General features: G+C 35.0%; 1 protein-coding gene across 1 annotated transcript in view; it reads right to left on the reverse strand.

Annotated features, from left to right (window-relative positions):
- Nucleotides 1-13105, reverse strand: part of LOC128989482 (centrosomal protein of 290 kDa-like) — a 59543-nt gene that overhangs the window by 23070 nt on the left and 23368 nt on the right. Inside the window, exons 19-32 of the mRNA XM_054411375.1 lie at nt 12454-12594; nt 11747-11827; nt 9719-9809; nt 9169-9350; nt 8236-8401; nt 7315-7495; nt 6261-6477; nt 5695-5856; nt 5073-5333; nt 4180-4398; nt 2493-2665; nt 780-989; nt 281-386; nt 24-175 (exon numbers count right to left, since the gene is read on the reverse strand). Of these exons, the coding sequence (XP_054267350.1) occupies nt 24-175; nt 281-386; nt 780-989; nt 2493-2665; nt 4180-4398; nt 5073-5333; nt 5695-5856; nt 6261-6477; nt 7315-7495; nt 8236-8401; nt 9169-9350; nt 9719-9809; nt 11747-11827; nt 12454-12594 (2342 nt within the window). The remainder of the gene's footprint in view (nt 1-23; nt 176-280; nt 387-779; nt 990-2492; nt 2666-4179; nt 4399-5072; nt 5334-5694; nt 5857-6260; nt 6478-7314; nt 7496-8235; nt 8402-9168; nt 9351-9718; nt 9810-11746; nt 11828-12453; nt 12595-13105) is intronic.

A 13105-nucleotide genomic window follows, 5' to 3' on the forward strand; every position in this document is an offset into this window, starting at 1 on the left:
AACAAGTTATTGTTATTTGTTACCTCAATGTCAGCTGTTTGCGCAATCTCTGAACTTCAGATTTCAGTTCGGTATTCTGGTTTTGTATGACATCAATTCTTTTATTAGCTCGATCTAGTTCTCCTCTCAGTCTGTCTCTAGAAGCTGAAACTGTTTCTCTGGACTCGAGTTTGGCCTAAATAAACCAATTACACAAATCAGAGATATTTCTATAATAATATATGTTTAATCTTATAGAAATAATATCGGAATTTAACAGAAGTTCAACTTATGGAATTACCTTAAGATTGCAGATGATTCTGTTCAAACTGTCTATTTCAGCAGATTTTTCCATTAGTTCAGAATTGGTATCAGTTAGATCTTCTTTGCTTCTTGCACTGTCAAGCCTAGAAAGAAATTATTAAATTAGATGTTTGTCATAAATACAAATCTATCTGCGTACTGTATTTTGGAGGTTACTGACCAATAATAAAATGAAAAAAACTAAACTAATATCCAAACTGGCATAGAACTGTATATTTACACATATACAAAACTAATACAATAACAACAACAAATAAAATCATGCTTTGCTTGCAATTACTTGATGCTGCTCTGAAGGACTTAGGACTTGGAACTTTAACCCAACAATGTTCTCCTTGCCTAAAAAAAATGACTTTGAACTCAGGACTCCAAGACAGGAGGCTCACTCTAACCCCACTAGACTAACTAGTGAAAAAGACTCATGTAGACAAAGAATCAGATCAAATTAGTAAAACGTCACTTATAAGTAAGTTAACCTTTGTTTCATCTCCTGTATAGTCTTGAGTCTCTCCTCAGCAGTGTGAGTCCATCTGTCTGTCTGTTGCTGAGCGCCGGTCAGATCAGCCGCCAGCCGAGCAGCCTGGTCTCTGGTCTGTGACAGGTCGTCCTCCAGACTTCGCACTTTCGCTAGGTATCGCTCCAAGATAACCTTCATTGCCATACTCTCGCCTTTGGTTTTGCCCTCCCTAGACATTCATGTCAAACAAACAATGGTTGTAAAGTAATTTGAAGTAGATAAAATTTAGGTTTTAATTGTTTACTAGATTATTTCAGTCAAATTTGAATGTTGATCAATCATGTTATTTCGAGAAGTTCCAACTATGCTTCCAAGTACAAACCATTGATTTTTTTCCACCTCATGGGTATCTGTACATTATTAAATTTGGATTATTAATATTATAATAACCCTTACAGTCAGTTTGCTTAATAATGATGACTAAATACAGGGAATCCCACAATAGATGGGTTTGGCAGCATTGAACAAATCTGCGTAGCAGGGAATATTATAGCGAGGCGGAATAAAGGAGGTAGCTGAATACAGGCGTTGTGTGCATGCAGGCTGATCAATATATTTCCTGCACCACTGCTCGAACAATACAGACCACTTAGCTCCGTGTGCTCGCAATATTGTACTGCATGTAATTAAATACTTGTTTTTTTTTTGTTTTTTTCTGAATTCGTTCATATTAAGAGTGTGTATGACATGGACTCCCTCTACTCCCATGTTAAAGTTTTGGTCAGTTTATAATGATAATGAATATAGTTCAATTGAGTCACTTAAATATGTAAATAAATGGTTACTGTCAAGTCAAGTGTGCCAACTTTCCAACCAAGCAAAACTGAACCAAAAGTCAACATGGTTTTAGAAAATCTCACTCCACCAACTCAGCACTCATCTCTCTGACAATATTTACAGGGCATGGGACAGGTCACAGACCACTGCAGCAATTTGTTGTGACCTGTCAAAGGCTTTTGATTGTGTAGACCATGATGTTCTGTTAAAAAAGCTATGGAATCAGAGTTATGGAATCAGAGGGTACAGTCTGAAACGGTTTAGATCATATTTAACTAAAAGAATGCAAAAAACATCATTAAGTATAGATAACATGACGTATGAATCAAAATATTGTACTGTAAATTCAGGAGTCCCTCAAGGATCCATTTTAGGCCCAGCTTTGTTTGTAATATATGTTAATGATCTTCCAAATGAATATAAAGACAGATATAGTAATGTTTGCAGATGATACTACAGCATTAATTAGAGATAATAGCACAGAAAAAATTAAATTTACAGCAGAGACAATAATAAAAGAATTAGAAAATTGGTTTAAAATAAATGGACTGTTGCTGAATGCAGACAAGTCAAATATAATTCAATATGATATATATTCAAATATAATAATATGAGTTGCCTTGCACACTGTACCAGCATGGAAACAAAACTTATTTTGTACTATGGCTATTTTTACCCGTTAGTAAAATATGGAATAACATTATGGGGAGCAACAAATTTAATAAAAAATGTATTGAAAGACCCACAGCTGGCCACTCTGGTAACAAAAATCAACGGTTTTACTTTATCTTCATTTTCACCCCTTTATCCCTAGCTAATCTGGGATATTGAAAATCTAACAGTAAATGATTGATCCATTGATGAAATAGAATCATCCAAAACACACAACACTCACTTGTCAGCAGGTTTGTCCTTCTTGTCCAATGTCTGTTGAAGACTTGTCAGTTCCTGCTGAAGGTTTGCTACTGTGATGCTGTGTTCATCTCTACTCTCCTGAAGCAGCGTCTGGTAACGTCCGATCGTCTCCTCCTTCTGGTTCACGATATTCTGCAGACTAGCAACAGTTGCCTGTAAATGTTCCACATTATACTTCCACATTATACTTGCTCACCATTCTCGCGGAAAATACTGGTTGCTTATTAATATATAGATGCTTTGAAAAAGGCTGAGTGGGAACGCCGCTCCAATGAGTTCCTACCTTACTACACCAATAAAAATAACAGCTTTTAGAGCTTATAATATAGCTGGAGGTATGAGTTAGTATAGTGCTCTAGTATTAAGCATAAGATCACCAATTCAATAAGAGAAAAGTCTGAAGTTGTTTGATTGTTTAGGACTTTACTCAATTCAATTCTCCTTGATTATTGGGCTTTTTATAAATGAACCTGGCTAAATCTTGGTCACTAAAAAAGTTATCATAACAGTCAATCATACCCCCCCCCCCCCTCCTAGTACCTGTAATTTTTTATCCAGAATTTCAGGCTCTTAAACTGAAACATACTTGAAGGTATGACCCATTCTCTCCATCCTTCACCTTTCCTCTAATTCCTTTCATCAAAGATAATGTAGTGAATAGTACAACAAAAACAGTGAAACAATCCGAAGCGGTAAAAGTCAAAAGTTGTTTTAACGGCGGATGTTAGTAAAGATCAGCAGATGTCAGGACAGGAAAGAGTCTGTAGCGATTGGCAGAGCAGAGTGCAACAGACAGAGGTAAGGAGCGATTGGCAGACATGGGGAGCGATTTGCAAAAGCTTAGTTTAGTGGTCTTTTCACTTGTCTCGCAATAACAGCTGTTTTTAGAAGACGTTCAGTAATGCAGCATTTTAAATTATCCGGCACCCCCGAAGACCAGATTAGTGAGCTTCTATCATCACTAGGAGGTCACGAATTGTGGATATTTATAGGCATGCACTGTGGATGCGATACTCCCTGGTGTGGATTAACGTCCGCACAAGTGAGTACTACGAATATCTGCAGTACCATCCTGAAAATTAGTCCAATTTGTATATATTACTATAAGTCTCTGTTAAGTGTCATAAGTCTCTGTTAAGTATATTTGATTTTATAATCACTGTTTGTAGCCAATGTTTTTTGGAATAAACTATATATTCATTCATTCATTCATTCATTCATATATCAGGGCAAAAATGTGGTTAGGATTCCATTATAAACTGTAGGTCCCTTAGTTGAAAAAAACTGTATGATCTATTAATTAACAGCTGTGTCTAAGGAATATGTCGGCCTTAGTCACTAACAAGACTACAAGATCGCGCCACTTATCTCCATTCATACTTGGCTTAAAATACCTATTTTGCATGGTCACCATTTCATTACAAAGTAAAGTAAAGTAAAGAAAAAGTCTTATACTACACTAAAAGTGCAAATATAGAAGCCTCTAATGGACAAAATTATTTCTTTTAAGAAAATTGTATCTTTGCATCATATTATCTTTGCTGATTTTGATTGTCACCACCCAATGATGAACCATGCATTGTTAAAAAAAGACCAAATTCAGACCAGTATAGACAAGAGACAATGGATACAATAGTAAATAGTTACAGTTTCAACTTAATAAATACCTTCAGAGCAAGAACCTCAGTGGACTCCTCCTCTATCTTCTCCTTCTCTTTATCAGTCAAAGAAGTCTGCAAATCTAGAAGTTCTTTTTCTTTATTTTTCAACTTACTTTCTTTATCATCCAACTGTCTTTTCAAAGACTCCATTTTGCTTTTCAATTCTGATATCTCTGTTTCACACTGGTTTAGTTTTTTTGCTTGTTCATTCATCAGTGTTGTAACCTGTTTGATTAATCATTCAGTAAACGTTTAAATCTGACTAATAATATACAGGGTGTAAACGGCCAAACTCTGGGAAAAAGGTATATTAGTCAAAATAAAGAAAAAAACAATAAAGAAATTTGTTTCCATAATCGCTTTGTTAACAAGATATCCGCCATTTTGTATTTTTTAAATAAACATTTCAAACTGATCTTTATGGATCTTGGTATTTATGTTAAGTCTAAAGAAAATCATGTAATAAAAATTATTATAGTCCAATTCAAAATTTTAAAATCGAGGCCATTTTATTTTTAAATTGAAAGTAATAAAAAATGGCTGATTTAAAGAAAAAAACTTCAAGACCACTTGTATTACAAATTTAAAATTTCCTATCAAATTACACCAAGTTCAAAAAGGTTGAGTTACAAATAACTGAATTATCGAGATTTTGAGATGTAAATGAGATAGAATAACTAAACTAGTCATGTTGAGCCTCATTATTACAACTAAATTATACCTGTATTTATATTTATTTTACTGCACCTTTTTTACAACTAAATGATCGGGAAATTGAAATTAGCTAAAAATAATTCTTTTGCATTAGTAAATTTCTATAAATTTTATGAATACTATTAAAAGTAAGGATTTTATTTTATTTTGGAAACCACTGCTGGAAATAATACTGTGAAACAGACCTGATTCAATTGGTTGTTCAGAATCCTGATGCTCTCACACTCCGAGGCCAATCTTGGTTCAGGAAAGACAACAACCTTTGGTGAAGGCACGGTTTCTTTTTCTTGTTTCCCAGCAGCTTCTTTCACAACTACTTGGGTGTCAGGGTGATCAGTTGAAACCTCAGTAACATCAGCTGTCATGTTCCCAGTCACAACGTCATCTGAAGACTCGGCACTTTTGGTTTTCTCCTCTGTAGGAGATGTCACAGAGAGATTTCCCAGCTAGAATTTGAATAAACCTAAAGTCAGCGATTTTGTAAATAGATTTAGGCTTACGGTAAAATTACCATAATGTTTGCTGGAACAGATTTTAAAGGATTTTAATTTAGTTTTTGGTTTTTGTATTATCTGGTTCAAGAATAAAATAAACACATTTCAGATCAATCATGTTACAGTGGGGCTTAAATCCTTGAATTCAGACAATGAGTTACACAAGGAATGCTTTAACAGGCTGAAAAATCTCAAAGCCACTTTAAAAATATAGACTGTAAAACACTTGATCTTTATATCCTGGAAAATTATATTGTAGAGAAAATGTATGCAGATTATGCTAGTTTATACCTTTTGACATTTAATAACTTACCAATTTCTGTTCCCAAATGACCTGTTTGTTCTCCCAACAGTTTTCCTGGTACACCAATTCCTCCTGAAGGACGGCACTCAACTTTTCAATCCTCTGAAGTTGTCCCTCGGTTTGTGCAAGCTGAGATTCCAGAGACTGAACTTGGACTTTGAGTTTTAGTTCCTACAATTGTATTTTATTTATTAGCTTTTAAAAATGCATGTCAGGTAATATATGGTAGATAATTATTAGTAGAGAATTTACTAACCCACTACTACAATTACTCCCACTAAAAAAAAAAATACACCAGGTTTTTTGTCTTTGTTTTTGCAGGTGTCTGATTCAAGCTAAAAATTCTGTATGTTTCCCTTAAACGAAGCAGTGATTCTCAATAATGAGTAAATATAATTACTTATTACGTTACATTCTTATTCTTAGCAACTTTCCAAATTACTCTCCATCTATACCAAATAATGATATTTTTATCAAATCAAATTCTAATTTCCAATATAAAAACTTTTTCAAAATGTTTAAGTTGAAAGTAAACACATCTAGGGTGTTCTGCAAGCTTTCTAAACTACAATGACCTGCAGTTTAGAGGCAGTGACTCCGTCAGCTTCGTTATACTGGTTGTTCACCATCTCTACCACCTTGTCAGCACTCATGACAGCTGTAGCCGCAGCCAGCGCATTGGTCTTCTCAAACCTGGCTTGTGCCAACATACTCTGCATACTCTCCGTTGACAGTAGTGACAGATGTCCTAGATAGCGCTGGTGTAGGTCACTCACAGTCCTGGCCAGCCACCTAACAACAGTATCATTAGAGACAAGGACACGATGCTGCGTCTAACTGAATATAGGTGAAGGATGAATATAGAATGTTTAAAAATGGATAGAACTTGACGTTCAATTTCAATGTTAAAGTTTGTGCCAGTCTTAGAATTTAAATATATGTTGAATTGAGCCAGCGTTAATGTACATAACAATTTTTTTCAGTCTCGAGCTACATGGTCGTTTCACATCATTTCTTGATACCGTTGTTACTGCCAATTGTTTTTATGAAACGTGTTATAATTTTTATCTCCTATTTTTTATGTTCCTGTGTGTCTGTTTACATGCAAATATACTGCATGTGGATTAAAAACCTTTTGATGGAGTGATTCGATGTTTAAAGAAGATTATTTGGCAAGTCAAAACTAGTAGCAGCACAAATAAGAATTGTACTACACAGAAGTCGGTTTTTAAACCAGTTTTGGTAGGTATTTATTTTGGTTGAATATCCCAACTGTTCACCAAAGCCACACTAAGAACAACTAACTGTTATACTCCGTTCAACAAATTTAGGCTGTTATAAGGGAAGAAATCTATCATCTCCACTTAATCCTACCTTTTAAACAATTGCTCAACAGCTGATGTTTTGCCGAAACTTCAATCAGCTTCAACATGCATTAAGCAAAAAAAGTAGTGAGGGAACTTTCCCTTAAACCGCCTAAATTTTTTGAACAGCCTATTACAATAAGTTGACCTTTCATCAGTTAAAAGCTTTTATTTACCTCAGCTTTTATTGACCTCAGAAACTAGTGGACAATAAAAGGTCCATAGCCTATAATAGTTCAAGTTAAAACCATGGGTTTTTACTCACCTGTATTTTGATTGCATTTCGGTTTTTTCTCTAAGATGCTGGTTGCAGATATTTTTCATGTTGCGTTCTTGTTCCGAGCACATGTTCTGTAGTTTTTCTAAGCTGGTTTTCATTTCCACAATTTGCTTTGAGGCAGCTAGTTCACTTTCCTGTGCTCTCAGTAATTCTCTTGTTAAGCGACCTAGAGACCAAATTGATTAACATTTTATACAATTTCACGTGTAATGTTTTAATTTTTTTACAACCAATTTTTTTTAGGAATTTACATACCCTACTTAAAGACAGGGTCCAGATTCGGGATTATGAAACATCAACTTCTGTTTGACAAATCAATGGAAAATTACCTCAATAATCTTTTAGAGGACCTAAATTCTTTATCATCAAAAATGGACAACTTAAAAACTAAAAATATTTTTAGCTACACCAAAGCTGATTTCATCAATAAATACTACAAACCCAAAAAGTTTGATTAAGCATGTTGGTTTACCTTGATTGCCAGGTTCTTGAAGATTGTAGATTCATAAGCCCGATGAAAATTTTGCCATAAGTGTGGCATCCTCAAGAACAGCGTTTGTTTTAACCTCACTTTTACACTATGCTATTTATATACAAATTACAATATTTAAGAACCTGGTAAACCTACGTAAAATAATCATTTTTTCTTGAAACTGAGAATACCACACAAATTCGACTCAGCGTTCACTTTAAAACCAATATTTTTTACTAGATAAGAAGGTTTAACTAGTAATCCAAATAGGCTCAGTGATTTGTGAGCAATGTACAATGGAAAAGAACCAAACTGAATAGGTTAAATACTCTAGTGAATTATGCCAATTGATTTGCTCACTCACAAACTTATCCTGTTGACTTTCATCCCAATAAATTGAAGTTTGAGTTGGAAAGAGTGTATGGACAACATACCAATAGTAGCTTTGTCTTCACTAGAAGCCGTCAGCTCAAGAACTTGTCTTTGCAATGAGTCGTGTTGGTAATCGTGACAATGTCTCAGCTCTTCTAAAGCTTTAGCCTTGTCTTCAGCTGATGAAACTCTCTCTAGTAGTTTGCTTTGTTCTGCCTTTAACTCCAACTATAAATACAAATAAAAAGTTACCTACCTAATTAAAGACAGCACCCATAGTTTTTTACAGCGAGAACATGTACTGTAATCAGTCTTGCTTAGCAATGGGGAAAAAGAGAAGAGTCACCACGATTGATTTTTGTCACAAAGACATGTGTTCTGTTCTGAAATACCAACCGATTCGAGTGTCCAGCTGACCAGTACAGTGACGTAGCCAGGATTTCAAAAAAATAGGGGGGGTCGACCGACCGGGGGCCCTAGGTAAAAGGAGGATCCGGGAAAAATTTAAAAAATATAGGCCCTAAAACGGGTTTTTTTAGCTCTCTTGGCATTGAAAATAATCAACCCCAACGTCAATATAGTATGATTATATAATTTTACATTTAATTTAACAAAAAAATATTATATTTAAGACCGGAACGGGGGGGGTCCAGCCCCCAGGAACCCCCCCCCTGGCTACGTCACTGCCCAGTACACCAGGAAAACAGACATTATAGGCGAATTTCCACCAACACTAGTTGTGTCGGGTTTGCCAAGCAGCCTGTGTCGGTTTGTTTCAATTTAAGTGTACCCAGCCTAACTATAAAATATGATGGATTTGACAATGGGTCTTATACTTATACGATCGAAAATTAGCAATCCTCAGAATACTACATACAAGACTGAAGACGGACAAAGGTACGTTATCTACTATACTGTATATACTGTGTGTATCATACTATCAGTCGTGGTGGCAAGAATGTTTACATTTAAACTACTTAATACTCTACCCTTACCACCAGTTTGTCTGACTGAGTCAGCTGTTCTCTCAGCTCTACAAGTCTGCTGTGTGGCACACTGTTGACCAGCTGATCTCTCAACTCTGCCTCTACCAGCTGTAGAGCCAAGTTTTGCTGCACCAGTCCAGCCAACTGACCCTCCAACTCTTTACAGTGTTCTTCAGACTCCTTCAGCTGATCTGAATGGTGAAACCACCAATATTAATCCATCCTATTTGACATTATGACTTATTTTGAATTTAAGTTCATCATTTGAAGAGTTTTATGTTTGACAAACATATCTTATGAATATTAGTATATTTATACAGGCTTAGATTCATATTTTGTTTATCTTTGGTAAATAATCAAACATATTGTCAAGAGCTCAATACACAGACAAAGGTTGACAACTGAGAAATATGACTTGAAATTATCATAGTTATTATCTTATGTCAACTTTTTCTTCTTAAAATTTTAAGGTTCTAAACACTAATAGCCATTATAAAATGTTTTTACAAAAGTTTAAAGTTTTAAAAGACAACATCGGTTTATGTGATACACTCCTTACCTTTAACAAGACTGTACATTTTCTCAGCATGGCTTTTGTTTTCTTGTTTACCATCATTTTGCTTTATCAATTTGGATTCTTTTTCAGGAATCTGCAACAAGCAAACAATTACAATTTGAAGTTTGGAAGAACTTTTAGAACCTCTAGCCCTCGGAGTGTTATTTGTCGCTGCAGCGACTCACAAACACTGTTTACGGCGAAGGCTCTATGACTGACAAAATCGGATTGAACTGGATCGAGTTCGGTATCGTTTTATTTTACAGATTCAGAGCTTTCTCCGGAGGTCTGTCTCTAAACTCTATTCATTTTAGTTCCAAAAATATTGTAGCAGACAGCTGACGTGCGTATTTGTAAACAGCTTGGTTATCCTCGGACCGATGACTGATGTGTTTTATTACATTTATCACTGTTTTAGTGTTAAAAATCAAAAGTAGTGATATACGTGGTGCATTATAAGAAGATTTAAGTGATTTTGAAAGGCTGGTTGATGATCCTGAAGAAGTAGGTAGTGATATTGATGTAAATTATCAGCCAGATTCCTAGCTATGGTTAGGCTATGCATTCTAAGCTAAACGCTATGTACTGAAATCTGTTTTTTGCCCATAACTTATTTATTTGCAAATCTACTTCCTTATATTATTATATATTTGTAATCCTCATAAAATTTAGATTTTTTTTTTTAATTTTCCAAATTTTTTTTTTTTTACCTAAAAGATTTTTTTGAAACAAATGTTCCTTATGTTCTATGTATAATATTGAAGCCCATGATTTTCCAAACAAAATGGTATATAGAACAGTATAATTAACATTGTTTTCAAGCTCCTCAGATCCGTTTTAATAAAACCTTGCAAATTAGCAAAAAATAGGCAGACATTAAGGCCAAAACAAGGGACACTTGGAGGGCTAGGGAAAGACATAAAAGGTTGCACTGTATAGTTGTTAGTTGGTAACATATTTGATACAATATTGTATTTGGAATTTGTGTAGTTCCATTTCAGACTAAGAGCGTACTCTACTGAGACGAAACTACAATATTAAACGAAATAAATAAATAATTAAAATTAAATACAAACAAAATTAAATCGGCAAAAAGCATGGTGGGATTTAAGAGGGGTCTTAAAACATTTCTCATCAACAAGGTATTGTATTCCTTTGATAAACTGTAGAATTTTAGAAGGAGTGTTAATTTTGAATTTGTATAAACTTGTGTTACTTTTAAGAACTTTGTATTTATAGAATGTAAGAACATTGTAATGTAAAAAACATGTAAGAGAATGACACTATTCATGTTCTTTGTGCTTTAATGAATAAAGAAATATTGAATTGAATTGAATAAGCAAACGTGTAGTTGGAAAATTAAAAGTGCTTAATAGGTTTAGAACATTGCTCCCAGAATAAATCAAGTTGAGGTTGGCCAAATTCCTTATTTTCCCTACCTTAAACTACTGCCCACCTGTTTTTGGATACAGTTTAACACAGGAACAGATCACAATACTTCACAGGCTACAGAATTGCTCCCTATGGTTCGTATACATCCTTTAAAAATATGATCATATCACAAGTCACCGTAGGATGTCAAATACAATGTCCGTCCGGGATTGTTTCGTACTAATTTTGTTTTGTAGTGTTAAGAATTTTGGTTTAGCTTAGGTCCAGACTCGATTAAATTTGTAAAACAGTTTTGTTACTAAAATTCGCTCAAGAATAAAGACCTTATTTATTTTATTTATTTTGCAGCCAGTCCGACACGACTGCAAGGTAAATCATTCTGGATTGCTACAAACTTGGTGCTCGGAGAACGGTCCTGTTTGGTCAAAGAAGTCGGGTGATGAACCAGACGCAAACATTGGGCAGTGATTCCAGACCTTGTCAAAGACACAGGAAATGACTGCCTAGCTAGTGGCATGTCGGGCAGGCACAGTAACTTTTGGTTGATGTGCTGGGATCCTGAGTCCACCCCTCAACAATACAATACAATACAATACAATGGGAGCAGCAATATCTGACCAACTAATAAATCAGCTTTACCTTATCCTTTTGCTCTCCATCTTGCTGTAGCAGTTCAACTTGTGCCTTCAACAGATTGATCAATTTGTTGTTTGCATCATCCTGGAAAACATTAAATTCAACAATAGAAGTGTCTACAGGTTTTAGTATTTGGTTCATACTTGCACTTGAAATGACAACAGTAATCTACATTGTGGAAGTCATAACCTAAAAAATCAAATTGTGAATCAGTTAAGTTGAGGAGACTTCAATTTCATTAACCCTTTGAGCCAATTATTTTATGAGAGCCTCTCTCCCAAAATCTGCATTGACAGGCGAATGCCGCAAGAATTGCACTTGTAACCTGACCAGGCTGGGATTTACAGTTCTGTCTTTTATACAGCGAGGTCGCTCGACCATTGATGAAACCTAACTCTCTAACAGACTAACAAAACTGGTGAACCCAACGCCCAAGCGTAGTTCCAAATTTTACTCCTAGGTTGTAGGCACACAACTAAAAAGACGACTAAAGAATCGTTTCTTTTAACTTTTACCATAATAATTGTGTAGGTCCAAAAAAGCCATAATATGTGTTTGTGATTTATATAATTGTGAATTTGGAATTCGGTTGTACTTAATTGCAGTGTTTTTCTCACCAACCCCGTAGCAAATGAGAAAACAAAATAACAAATGAATTAATTAAGAATGAAAAGCGGATATTTAATTAATAATACAACATTTACACATACCAGTGAGGTTTTGCTAGTGATGAGATCTCTGTATTTAACTGTCAGCTTATTTATTTGTTTCTTGGCTTCCTCCAGTTCAGCGAAAGGGTAACAGAGTGAATGAGAACTCTGTAGAGCTTTCAACTCTGCATCCAGTTTATCCTAGAAAAGTTAAATAAAAAGATAAAAATGTAAATGGATAAGCTAAAAACACATCAATAAGCACTGAAAAGATTTAAATTTTCTTGAAAATGTATATTAAAAAATATTTTATATTATAAATTAAGATGACTGGCTATACATCTTTTACGACTTTGATCGTATTCAGTTTTTTATTTTTTTTTTATTTTTGTATATTTTTGTGAACTGAGAATACTTAACACTTTTACCGAAACCCCGGTCTGACAGGCCCACGGGAATTTTCACAAATGCATGTTGGCAACACTGTTTACTTGGGGATTCCATTCCCCAATACCTTCCCCCCTTTTCCTCCCCTACCTGTTGATATATTGTTTGTTCATTTTGCGTGGGTGCCGTGACCTCGACGGGTTGTATGTTCATAACATGCCGGTCTCAGAAGCCCAGCGTTAGTTTATTTTAAAGCGGGGTCTCACAGGCCCAGGATTTCGGTTTGTGTGTTTCTAAGCGGGGTCCATTATTTTCAAATGGGGTC

This window comes from Macrosteles quadrilineatus, unplaced genomic scaffold, assembly GCF_028750875.1.
Source record: "Macrosteles quadrilineatus isolate MER2022 unplaced genomic scaffold, UCM_ALF_1.0 Scaffold_3__2_contigs__length_128488019, whole genome shotgun sequence".
NCBI classification, from domain to species: domain Eukaryota; kingdom Metazoa; phylum Arthropoda; class Insecta; order Hemiptera; family Cicadellidae; genus Macrosteles; species Macrosteles quadrilineatus.